General features: G+C 38.4%; 1 protein-coding gene across 2 annotated transcripts in view; it reads right to left on the reverse strand.

The window, feature by feature from the left end:
- Nucleotides 1-3,525: 3,525 nt before the first annotated feature.
- PAFAH1B1 (platelet activating factor acetylhydrolase 1b regulatory subunit 1) overlaps nucleotides 3,526-13,394 on the reverse strand; it is a 66,439-nt gene continuing 56,570 nt past the window's right edge. For both annotated transcript variants that reach the window (XM_065908466.1, XM_065908467.1), the window contains exons 7-11: nucleotides 12,626-12,728; nucleotides 11,689-11,917; nucleotides 10,366-10,467; nucleotides 8,342-8,498; nucleotides 3,526-7,451 (exon numbers count right to left, since the gene is read on the reverse strand). In XM_065908466.1, the coding sequence (XP_065764538.1) occupies nucleotides 7,378-7,451; nucleotides 8,342-8,498; nucleotides 10,366-10,467; nucleotides 11,689-11,917; nucleotides 12,626-12,728 (665 nt within the window). In that variant the 3' untranslated portion in view covers nucleotides 3,526-7,377. The remainder of the gene's footprint in view (nucleotides 7,452-8,341; nucleotides 8,499-10,365; nucleotides 10,468-11,688; nucleotides 11,918-12,625; nucleotides 12,729-13,394) is intronic.

Here is a 13,394-nt window from a genome sequence, read left to right on the forward strand (position 1 = left end):
GTTGTATTTTAGATTCCACAAGTAAGAGATATACGGTATTTGCTGGATTATGTGGCAACTGTTCTATCTTTTTAAGGAACCACCCTGCTGTTTTCCATACTAGCTGCACCAATTTACATGCCCACCAATACTATGGGGGTTTTTCCTTTTCTCCATGCCCTCTCCCACGTTTATTGTTTTAATTTATTTATTTACTTGGCTGCATCAGGTCTTAGTTGCAGTGCACAGGATCTTCACTATGTCACATGGGATCTTTCATTGTGGCGCACAGACCTTCTAGTTGTGGTTTAGTAGCCCCACGGCATCTGGGATATCAGTTCCCCTTCTAGGGATTGAACCAGCATCCCCTTTGTTGCAAGGCGGATTCTTAACCACTGTACCACCAGGGAAGTCCCAGTAATCTTTCTAATGATGACCATTTTGACCGGTGTGAAGTGATACTGCATGGTAGTTTTGATTTGCATTTCTTATTAGCCTTTTTGAGTACCTTTTCATGTGCCTGTTGGCCATCTGTATGTGGGAAAATGTCTATTTAGTTCTTATTCCCCTGTTTTGATTGGGTTGTTTGGTTTTTATGTAATTTGAGTTGTATGAACTGTTTGTAAATTTTGGAAACAGCCCCTGTCGGTGGCATCATTTTCATTTTAAATATGAGTATTGTGAGAACTTGTAGACTTAGTTGAGTAATTCCTACACATCCTAAAGGTGAGAATAAGGTATCCTGATGTGGCCTGAGTATTTTCTGGTCGACTTCCAGTGTCAACACCAGCAATCAAACAAGGCATGCATGATCAGGACACCTTACAGAGGACCAGGGGGCCTCCTCAAATGGAAACAACTACATTAAACAGGCAAATCCACTGCTTAAAGAACTCACTGAGATGCAAGCCATTCAGGACACAATTACCCTAAGAACAGTCATTTCGGATAGAATGAATGAGGAGCCTTTCTGTGTTGTGAGTGTGGGCAACAGTTCTTACCCACTCCCAGCCTCTACCTACCCCGTTCCTAATGGTCACTGCGCAGTGGAGTTGGCTGTGGTGACAGAGAGGGCCTCAGGGGTGGGTGGGATGAGGGTCTTTCCTGTATTACTTACAGTAAGCTAAAGAATGTTTGTTTGAAAGATGTCAGAAGGCCCTCCTTACACTTATTAGATGCTTACGCTTAAAATAAGCAGAACCAGTTAAGGGAAAGAGCTAGTGCATTTGGGGTCAAGTCCTAGTTCACTCTTTAATTAGCTCCATACCCTTGGCACATGTATGGCCTCACCCTAGGTGAGCCTGTTTTCTTGTAGGTAAAAATGTGCTAATATCCACCAGCAGGGGGGTCTATGTGAGGAAGAGGGTGTGTTGAAAAGTGTTGACACCTGACAGGCATTCAAATTTGGGGTATCATCACTTCTATTCAGAGGACTGGAGATGAAGTGGGGATGATGACAAAGTGTTTTGAGAAAATGATGGTTATTATTCTTAGTAAGAGTGATCTCAAAACATTCCTAGGAGTGTCTGCATGATGTGTCTAAATAGTTTCAGGAAAGATGCAGCCTTTAAATGTGAGTATGGCAAAGTAAAGTGTTGAACTTATTCACTCAAAAATTCACTTTTAGTTATGTTTCTGATATGGTGAGGAAAAAAATGAAGTGTTTCCATTCAGCCCCTTCATTTACTGGATTTATATATACAAGATCTTGGAAAGGCAGTTACTTTGGTGTAAGAGACAATCCTTGCCCTTCTTCCTGGAATGTAGCTATCCCATGTGTTTACATAAGAAATAATAAACTGGAGATGGGAATGGGAAGAAAAAAATACAAAGGAACAAATCCATGTGTCAAACTGTCAGTGAAAAAGTAGAGGTCTGAGTTCAAACCCCAGCTGGAGGGCCCATGGACCAGTGACAATGACAAAAGTCTCAATGAAAACGTAGTTCAGCCATTTAGATCAGTGGTTCTCAAACTTATCAGAATCAGAATCATCTGGATGGTCTGTCACAACAGATTTGCTGGATCTCACCTATCCATCATCGGCTTCCCAGGTGGCACAGTGGTAAAGAACCTGCCTGCCAATGCAGGAGATGCAAGAGACATGAGTTCAATCCCTGGATTGGGAAGATTAACCTTGCTTGGAAAATCCCATGGACAGAGGAGCCTGGCGGACTATATAGTCCATGGGGTTGCAGAGTTGGACACAACTGAGCACATACACACACACCACCACACCTGTCTATAGGGTCGCAGAGTCAGACATGACCGAAGCAACTAAGCAGGTACCCGTGCACCGTGTTGGATATAGTAGGTCTAAACTGGAGCCTGAGAACTAGAATTTTTGATGAGGTCCCAGATGACACTGATGCTGGAATGGGGAGCACACAGTCAGTTTCCTCAGCAGTGGAGAACTGCCCGTCTACTCTCGAGACAAGGTTCACCAGACTAACAGGGACAGAGCTGCCACACCCAGGATACAGCACCAGTTCTCCACCAAGTCTTCCTGACCTCATCCTGCATCAGGAACACATGCAACCATCAGTCTTGTTAAGAAGCTTGGTGTGTTTTGAACAGCTAAGTGCACCTCAGGACAGTGACACTCAAGCTGGAACTCCACCCTGAGGGAACGTGGTCAGGCTCATCATCTGAACCTCAGACTAGGGGGAAAGAGGAGCACTGTGATGAAATGGAAAAGCTCCAAGACCCAGGAAACTGTTCTCTTCAAGCAAATTACTTGGTGCTCTTGGCCCAGCCTCTCATTTGGAGGGGCACCGGCATAGAGAGGCCACTTTCCTAAAAGGCATGGGCTGTTAAGAAGCCACTACATCATCAACTTGTCCTTTGCTGAGACCTCACAGGTGCCCTAAAGATGCTATGGATGCTAGCTGGGCAGTAGTACAGAGATGAAAAGACAGCACATAGACAGCCATGGGGCATCAGGGGAAAAGGGTGGGGATTCTTGGTACATTTTGACCAATGGACAGGAGTTTGAACAAACTCCAGGAGATAGTGAAGGACAGGGAAGCCTGGTGTGCTTCAGTCCACGGGGTCACAAAGAGTGGACACAACTGAGCGACTTAACTATCTCCAAGAATCCAAGACCACTGGGCAGAATAAAAAGGCTCACTCATCAGAAAGACAAAAAGCAGTAGAGTCACTTCTCCTGGGGGGTGCTGACCACCACTTGAGGACCAAATCCTTACAAGGGGGTTGTAAAATGTCCTTCCTGGCCTCAGCTGTAGCCACTGTCAGAAACAGCTGTTGGAGGGAAGGGCAGAGCCTTAGAGAACGGCCTGAACCTGCTCGACCCAGTGGGTTGTGCGAGCCGCTGCAGCTGTTACTCCTAGCTCTCCCAGAAATCAGGTGAAGAAAGCAGACAGCACAGGCAGAGCTGGCCCTGTCCTAGGGTAAGGCCCTGCGGCCCTGCCAGCAACTTGCTTCTTACTCTATGACTGGTGCTGAACACAACCCTGCTTCCTATTAGGACTCAACTTAAAAGGTTTTGAATCTGTGCACAAAAAGACCGGAAAAATAAAAATCACATCTAGTTTTATAGGCATTTAATAGTTTACCAATTGGTACAATAAGATTTTTTTAATATGCAGAAAACATGAATAAATCTTGTTTTACACAGTCTGAGAGCAACAAATCTTACTGTAAAACACAAGAGCAATATTATATACATTCCTTTACTGATTTTTTTAATTGTGTCAATATCTTCAGTTAACTCTTACAATCTGGGGAACGGTTTTCTCCAATCACCACCTCTGTAACTGTTCGTTCGCATGGAATCAACGTTCGCCTTCATGTCAGTGTCAGGATCAACTTCTAAACTCGAAGATTGTGTGTCTGTTTCTACCATCTTCAGAGTGAGCTTTAGGGACGCCTGAAGGATAGGCAGGACAAGAAAGCAGCTACTTACATGATAGAGTGGAAAGATTAAAAGGCCAGTTCAGTCCAGTCGTGACTTGTAAATCCAGCTTGCCCTCCCCCCACCCCACTGAAAAAAACTGAAACCTTTTTCACTGATTTGTACATGTTGCTTCTCTACCAGGTTGATTCTTCTTTGCATCATCTAGATTAGTTAACACACTGGACTTATATACAGCTGGACAGAATAAACTATCTTTTCAGTGCTGTTTCCTTCGACAATTTTACTTTCAGTTGCTTAAGGATTATCAAGCCACCACTGTCAACAAAACGAAATATTCTTCTAAATAGTTTTTCTTTAAATAAATTAAAAAAAAAACTATTTAATGAGTGATATTATCTGGAAGTTCACACAGAAACAGAGAGAGGCAAACGAGAGCTGGGCACTGACACTAAGGAGACCGGGCTTGGTGACCTAGAGCCAAAGCTTCCGGAGACTACAGCGAGTGCCCGCAGCCCGGACGGCGAGCTAACACTAGTGAGTTCTGCAGCAGTGCTCCGGGCACACAACTGGTCACACCACAATGGACAGAACAGGACAGTCTCAGTCTCCTACTAAAGTGCAAGATGCCATGTCAAAAAGCAACTATTCTCCAAGCCATGTCTACAACCAGCTTCCGTGGCTCGCACTGTCAGGAGCGCGGCCAGCACGTCTTGGGCACGTTATGTCAGGGTGGCACTGGAATGTCTGTTTTTCACACACACAAAAGGTCAATCATCATTGGAGGATGCAGTTCTACCAGCTTTTTATTTCTTAAATAAGTGGCCAATTTGATTGAGAAAGTGACAAAGCAGCAGTGAACCTCTAAACCAATTAATAAATTCCTCTACTTACAATCCAAACCAGTAACCTCATCATTGTACTTATCCCAGGCAAGGCACAGGGTTAGACAGCAGACAGAGAAAACGCAGGAAACAGGAAGAAAGGGCATCAACAGGGCAGTGTCAAACAACAGTGCAGGAAACCTCTGCAAATCTGCTTCCGGATTGTGGATGGATCACTCTCCCCCTCCCTCATTATTCAAACAGGGCTCTTTACACTTGGATCCAGTTGAGGACCATCCCTGAGATTCGACGTTCGCTGCTTCGGAAGTGGAGGATGTCTGGTAACTCAACTAAGCAGCAGGCTGTGGCACTCTCCCAACAAGGATGACTTGGTTTACAGTGACAGTTTCTCCTCGTGTGTCAGTGGAAGTCACTGCAGGCTGCACAGAAAACCCAGCGACAGCGGCTTTGTTTCCTCCTAAATCGGTACCATTTTTTTTTCCTTTATTGTTCGTATCTAGGAGTGATTTCTAGATGTTGTGGCTTACCCTTGAACAATTCGTGTTGCTACATGCTAAAAACGAATTAAAATACAAGACATTTATACATGTACAAACAAATGTTAAAGATGCACCATTTCTATGTATTTATATTTCTTAAAGTAGGACAGGAAATAGCAGCAAACGAGAACAAAGATAATCTTCCATAGCTTCTGTAGAAAAATCCAGTCAGAACAGCTAAGAGTAAACGAAAAAAAGACTTCTCAATGTGAGCAGGGTTGTGAGGCAATATTGTCCTGAAAGTTATCCTACTGTATTTAAGAAATTAGCTTAAGTTGTCATTTTTGTCCTCAAAAATAGTCATTAGTTTTTAAAACACTTTTCCTTCCAGAGACATCTCTCAGGAATTATTAAAAACAAGCCAACAAACAAAAAGACACAAGCTAGACATAAAGCTGCTTCTAGTAAATATATGGCCTATTCTCTGGGTGTGTATCTACAGGACATTAACTCTAACCCTTTGTCTTTTTCAGGAACCAAATTTCCACTGAATACTAAAAAGAATATTTAAAAAAAATTATGTGTAAATGGATAAATGCAATCCAAGATAAATTTCTTTGTTAAACTTTGTTATTTCATTGTTCTGTTAACTTTTCAAATGACCTTCTTTAAAAAAAAATGTTGGTTAGCTAAGCAGTGGGATTATTTATTAATCTGCAATGGAATATTGTTTCCAAAGTCACAGATAAAAATTCTCTTAAACCTACTTGTAGTGACTTTGGATCACAATATACAACATATCAGGGATGTGTAAAATGCTCAACAGCCAAATTGGGGGTGGGGGTGATAATGGAAGTGATTTTCTTTAGCTGGGAAAAATTCCCACAGAGTCAGACCTAGTTTTCAGAAGCGTTAAGATCAAAAAGGATTTGTTCTAAAGCATGGTATTTCCACAGCAAGATTTATTCTATTTATATGTTTTAGCACTTCTTCAAAAACCCAGGACCCAAGGACATGGAGGTTGTGTGTGTGTGTGATATATATATACATATACAGACTTATCCACTTACAGATAGGCCTATATACTCATAAACATTTATATATAAACAAAAGGTGAAAACACAGTACATTTTTATGCACGCTCCATTAAACCCTGTCTTTTTTAATAAACTTGTAAAACACAGTTCAAATCGCTATCAGATTCATGTTGAAGAACAAACTGCTTTATTTCTCCCACTCCCTTAAAATGGGCAAACATAACCTTTTCAGTATCTCTTTGTCATTATGTTATGCACATTGCACATCCCTAAAAAACATCAAAAACAAATAGTGATTTGTACCATGACACACTCAATGGGAAGATTAAAATCTACTTGGGAATCACATCACTATACAGTCTAATAGTATGGAGAATACAACTAGAAGTGTGTCTAGTGTGGAAAAGAGAGGCTTAGAGTATTACAGTGTTTTTTTTTAACCTGTTTACAAAGCAGTAAGACCCAAATGAAATAAATGATTTGTTATTAGTTGCTGAGATTTTTCTTATTTCAGATTTACAGTCATTTTCTTACATAAATATACCACTAGCCTTTGCTTGATAGGCTGCCAAAACAAATGTATCCCATTGATTTGGCAAATGTGTCATGACAAAAATTCCAATATGTAATCCCCATTAATTACATAGATGGTTCAGAAGATTTTGAATTGTAGCCTTATTATCTAACATCCTTAAAGAAGATTTATTAAGCACACTTAAGTGATGTTACATAGATACACATTTCAGAAAAAGCCCTAATAAACCACCACTTTCCCCCAAATGAGGCCATCAAGTCAGGCACCAACAGACAGCAGAAAGAAAAACAGGAATTAATAATCCAACATAAAATGACACTGTCAACTATTCAGTTTAGTGCCCTAGTTCAATTTATTCAACTTCTGCCTTCTTAGGCCTGGTGTGACCAATGCCAGCCCAGGTTTTTAAACCCTATGGTACTTCTAGACAACGTATGTAAATTTACAGTATACAATTTGGATTCACCATGCATGAATACTTTGTGTGTAACATTTAATAAGCTCAATCTACATCCAGAATAATTTACATGAAAGGACAATATTTATTTAAACAGAGCTCGATGGGGTAACCATGGTATCATCAGAGTGCATCCAGAGGAAAAAAGGGAGGAGGGGCCAAATAAGACTCAATCAACGACACTCCCACACCTTTACTGTTTGATCTACACTGCCAGTAACCACATATGGGGCCGTCTTATGGAAATCTGAAAAAAAAAGAAAAGGCTTACTTTAAAATCAGATTGAGCCACAGATAATGTTTAATAAGGCACAAAATAACACGTTCAAATGCCAGGAATATCCATTTTTTCTTCTATTCAGCCACACATCCACCCCAAGCAGATGTATCACAAGCTTACCAACTAGGTAAGGGAAACTGAAACAATGAAATCCTATATTAAATCTCTGAAAAAAAATACCTCCCCCACTATCCTCTTTCCAACTGAGGTTGAATAAACACTGAATTCTAACAGGGACAGCCTCAATGCAGCCATTTACTGAACACTTACTATGCTCAAGGCTTAGTATTAATGCTTTATATTCACGTTTAATCCTCCCATCAATTCTGTAAGGTTTAAGCATTAGCCCTATTCTACTGCTCCATCTTCATTATTAGATCCATAATACCCTAGTGTATTATATTTACTATCTTAAATTCTAAATTCAGGTCCAGATGATATTGAGGATGTTTATTAAGTGTAAATACAATTCTCTGAGTTCCCAGTACATGGGAGTATATACATGCCAGAGGAAAAAGGTTAAAATTTCCTTTGAGAAACTTACAAACTAGAAGGGAAGAAAAATTACCCTTCAGAGTAGTCAGTAAGCATCCTCTTCATAATTCTAGTTTCCAAAACCAATGTTGTGCAATGGAGAAAGTAATTGTTTTATTATAAGGCTGATGATGGAGAGAGTTAAGGAAAGAAGAATTTCAAACAAACAGTAGGAATCCATAAGGTCTTTAACCTGTCTTTTCTATTCTGCCCTGAAAGCCCATCTTCATTTCTTACCTGGAAACATCCATAGGGTCAGATTAAACTGTTAGGTCTGGCACTCCAAAACCTAACTGCTCAGAAGCCATGTAACTCGTACATACCCAAGGAGGTAACAAAGTGTTCATGCGCATTGAGGGTCTTCATGCATCGTTTGTTCTTGTAATCCCACACACGCAGGGTCTTGTCATCAGCGCAACTCAAAATAAACTTCCCCCCAGAATGGAACAGAACTCCACGTACCCAGTTATCATGACCCACCTTAAAAACAAGAAGTTGTATGACTTAATAAAGGGATAAATAGTTTAAACAGCATCTATGAAAACAGACTGAAACTACATGCACTAAAAACGCCAATGCCATAAAGGCAAAAGGGGGAAAAAAGTCTAGGGAGTCCTTCTAGATTAAAGGAAATTGGAAACTAACAAGATATGACCAGTAAATGCAACACATATAATACTTAACTAGTTCCTGGATAGTAGCTAAAATACTTAAAAGTACACTACTAGGGTAACTAGAGAAAATTTAAATATATAATGTATTAAATTTCTTCAGTGTGACAACTTTATTAAGGTTTTATAAAATATACTTTAGGAAATACATGTTAAAATATTTGGGGTCAAGTGTCATGGTGTCTACAGGTAACTTTCAAACTGTTCAGCAAAATCTACAAAACACATATGGAGAAAAGAAAATGTTGACAACTGGCAACTCTAGATGAAGGATATGTAGGTATTTATTGTGTATCTTTATTTATCTATTCATCTACCTATATTCCCTGTCCAGCAGTTTCATTTCTTACAATTTATCCTAAGAAATAATTAAGAATGTGTAAGGTGACTAATTAGTTAACAAAGATGTTCAACAAAGCACTGTATGTACTGAGTATATAACAACATGAGCAAATGCCACATACCTTCTAAGTTAAAAGTCTACTGCAAAGCAGTATGTATAGTATACCATGTTCACATGTTTTTAAAAAGCCACCATATTCATCTACATAGTAATTTTTTTTTTTAACATAGTAATTTAAGAAGAGAGTTTAGAGTAGTCCAGTCCAACAGGATAGCCATTAGCCATGTATGGCTATTTAAATATAAACTAGCATTTATTACAGTGATCTCTAAAAGCCACCCACCAATCACTAGAGTTGCAGAAGATTTAATAAAAATCAAAAAACGTTTCTTGGAGCCACACCAAAATAATGCAGGAAAAAAGAATCTCTTTCAGTTGAAAAACAGGAGGCAGAAACCTCCAGGGAAATTAATGGGGTGACCTGTGTTGTTCCAGAATAAGAGAGCACATGCTTTCTGATTTTTAAATGTAGATCATGTTTTCAAACAGCAACATAGTATATTTGAACTCAGCTCAGAATACTAAGAGGAAAGTTTAATTTTCTAATCAGTTCTTCTTCTTTTTAAAATATACTGCCTATCTATTTTTTTTTTAATTAGAAATCTAGCATTCTAGGAATGCCAATCAGTTCCTGATGATACTTCCATATGTGTCTACCATATCCCATAGACAGACAGTCGCTTCAAGATATAATTAACACCTAAAGAACCTCTAAACAAATATTCATGCCAAATTATAAAAGCTGCCACTGGATTAATGTCCATGGACGCCCTCAGAACTCCTGAAGGCAAACAAGAAAGTCCATAATATCTTCTTGTAATTTATATATTCTCATACTAAAATCTGTTCATGACTGAATGCTTAAAATAACCAAATAAAACTGGAACATGAGAATAGATAGTAAGTTAAAAGGATTCATTTTAAAAGTAAATATAATGAGATCAAGAAGCACAGTTTCAAAAAATATAAATGAGTCTGTAATATTTGTTTTCAACATATTTCATAGGAGATATTACATAATTTTAGAGATACAATGGCTAGAATCTCCCTCCTAGCACTGACTGGCTTTGCAGATCCACTGTATAATGTAATAGTCTATAGAAATAACCTCCATATCACTGTAATCATGCTCTTAACCAAAAGTATCTTTATAAAGAAGTTATTTTAGAACTTCAAATAATTGAGATTTACTAGGAAATCACAAGGCACCTGACCCCAAAAGATATGCACAGAGTAAAAATGCGAAAGCAGCAGTGAAATTATGCAAACTCACCAGGGTCATAAGGCACATGCCAGTACTGACATCCCACATCTTGATAGTCTTGTCCCTGGATCCGGACAGTAAGAATGGCCCAGGTTTGCCACTTTTTTTAGTCTATAGAAAACATATAAAATCAAATTTCCTGGGCAAGAAGTTAAGTGACTTAAATGACAACTACCCAACAACGATCTATATTTCGAATTTTGTAAAACCGCATTTTTTGACAAAAACTATGTGTATTTTAGGCATACCACTTATGTTCTGAGCTATGTATACAAATGATTACTACAATCAAGCTAATCAACAATCATCACCTCAAATTACCACATTTGTGTGTGTTCTGTGAAAAGAACACTAAAGATGTACCCTCTCAGCAAATTTCAAGTATACCATACAGTACTGTTAACTACAGTCACCATGCTGTACATTAGATATCCAGGACTTATTCATCCGAGGTCAGAAAGAGGTGGATACAACTGTTACTGCCCCAGCCGCAATGAATCTATGACGTCGTAAGTAACCACCACCAGGTGGCAGTAAAAAGAAAAAAAACAAAACCTGAAAATGCAACTAGCCAGCCAATTAGGAAGAGATTACCCAAAAAGCTTCATTTTAAAAAATAACTGGTGGGGGTAGGTGAGGGTGAGAGTCTTCATTTATTAAAATAAAAAACAAACAAACAAGCAAAAAAAAAAACCCACAATTGGAACGTCGTTATAAAAAAGAAATGTCAATTTTGGCTCACACAACTTATTTACAGAAATAATTACTCTGTAATTTTAGAAGTATTAATTACAAAGAAATGAAATCATGAGGAGCACAAATGATCAAGAACATCAGAGGACTCCATATGAAATATTCTTCATTTAAAACAAATGCTATTCTTGTTTTTACTTTTTGGCCATGCCACATGGAATGTGGAATCTCAGTTCCCTGATCAGGAAGCTGAGTCTTTTAACCACTGGACCACCCACTGAAGTCCTGAGAAAAGCTATTCTCCGAGAAGATGGCTTTAACTTCTCCCATAAGTTTTATTTTGTATTGGTATACTCTTAAAACAGGGACAATTATAATTAATTTATGATTAATTTAAATGACCACTTCACTTACCCTAACCCTAGTACACATCAAGGGTCAACTGACAGCAACAATAACCACTGGTTAAAAAATATAAACACATCTATCTGCAGGTTGGAAAGAATTTCAAGACTCAGAATTCTGGATGCAGATTTTATAATGCATTAAGTGCATGAAACAGAGACTCGGGGAAGGTCATTTAAGGTTCTCAAATAATAACAGCCACAAAATCATGAAATAACACAAATCATACAGTACCTCAGATCCTGTTGCTTCAGAGATGGAAGAATATGAGCTTTCGGGAGCCCAGGAAATGCATTCCACCACATGCTCGTGTTCTCGAAGCTCAGCCTTGCATTCCTTTGTTGCTACGACCCACACACGCACAGTCTGGTCATTGGAACAGCTGGCTATCAGAGTGCCGTCTTGATTTGGCCGCACCATGCGTACCCATTCTCTATGTCCTGTGAATGTCTTCACACAGTAGCTGTAAAAAATACATAATAATTTACACTGTGAACAGCAATCACTGGGACCCTTCCCAGAAGCGATACAAAACTAGCTATGCACTGGAACCAAGAGGATTGGCATCATATGCAAGTCAACAGAATACACGTACATTCCTGGTTAATAAAAGAGGGAGACAGGCTGGAAAGTCAAACATCAGTTAAAATAAGCTGATGGAAGTATCATTAAAGAGCTAACCAAATCGAAATCTAGAAGGAACAAAAATAGAGAGAAATATAATCTTTTAACTAAGCACACACAGTAAACCTAACAAAAATATTTCTAGCCATGTTGGGGAAAAGGCATGCTCTTACTAATCTGGACAAAACCAGTAGGTTAAGGTTTTATTGTAACAGTCATGTAATTCTAAGCACAACCAAATTAAGCCTAATGGGGCATACCTGCACAAATGTTATTTACATTTTAATTCAACTCAGAGAGATCACCTAAAAGAAGACCACAGAGAAAATAAGCCATTACACAGAAAATGGCTCTCAAGGATATAGAGTTTCTTCCATAATTTCTCTGTTCCTTTTGGGTAGACATTTAGAGATTAAAACTTAAGTTTTAAAATGTTCTGTCATGGTAATCATTCTAGGTTACAGCCAAATTTACTAGAACAATCAGAACATAGTTTTGTTGTATATTACTTCTTTAAGCTGATGCCTTTTCAACTAAATCTACTTACCCAGTTTGCACTTCCCACATTTTTATAGTTTTATCCCTTGAGGCAGATACTATATGATCTCCATTGGGCATGATGGCTACTGAAGAAACATTGTGGTCATGGCCTAAAACACAAAACACAGTTAATATATTAAGCAATATATCACCAAGAGCAATTAAACCTTAATTTACCATGAGATTTCATCACAGGATTTCAAGTATCACAGCTACTTTAAATACAATGGAGTTCATAGAAATTTGATAAGAAACTTGGATTTACACAAAAACGCAATGGAATGTTAAGGAATTAGTAACTTAATAAAACAATTCACAATGAAATAAGTAACCAGCTCAATTTACATTTCCACCTGCACAACTGTTTTAACATGTTATTGCCTGGATACCTATTAACGCCATAGGGTGTTCATTTCTGCAAAACCCCCCCAGCCAATAATGTGTTAAAATCACAGGTAATTAGTGCCATCAGCATTTGAATATATTAATACACCGGATGTTTTTGAGCACTAAAAAACAAACAAAACAAAAATTTCCATGGTTGCTATTCTAAGATATAAAATAGAAATGAGATTTACAGAGACGAACAGAATGAATAAGAAAAATGAGCATTTGGTTCTATGTAGAAACTAGTGGTTGAAAGCTTTGTTTTTTGTGTTGATGTGCACAGGAACAAAAAAAAAAAAAAAAAAAAAAAACAAAAAAAAAACATTATTCATAATGCTAGTTAGCTATCCTATGGCAAAAAAGCCCCAGAATATTCTCTTAAATATCAC

This window comes from Muntiacus reevesi, chromosome 18 (genome assembly GCF_963930625.1).
Source record: "Muntiacus reevesi chromosome 18, mMunRee1.1, whole genome shotgun sequence".
Classification (NCBI taxonomy): Eukaryota; Metazoa; Chordata; class Mammalia; order Artiodactyla; family Cervidae; genus Muntiacus; species Muntiacus reevesi.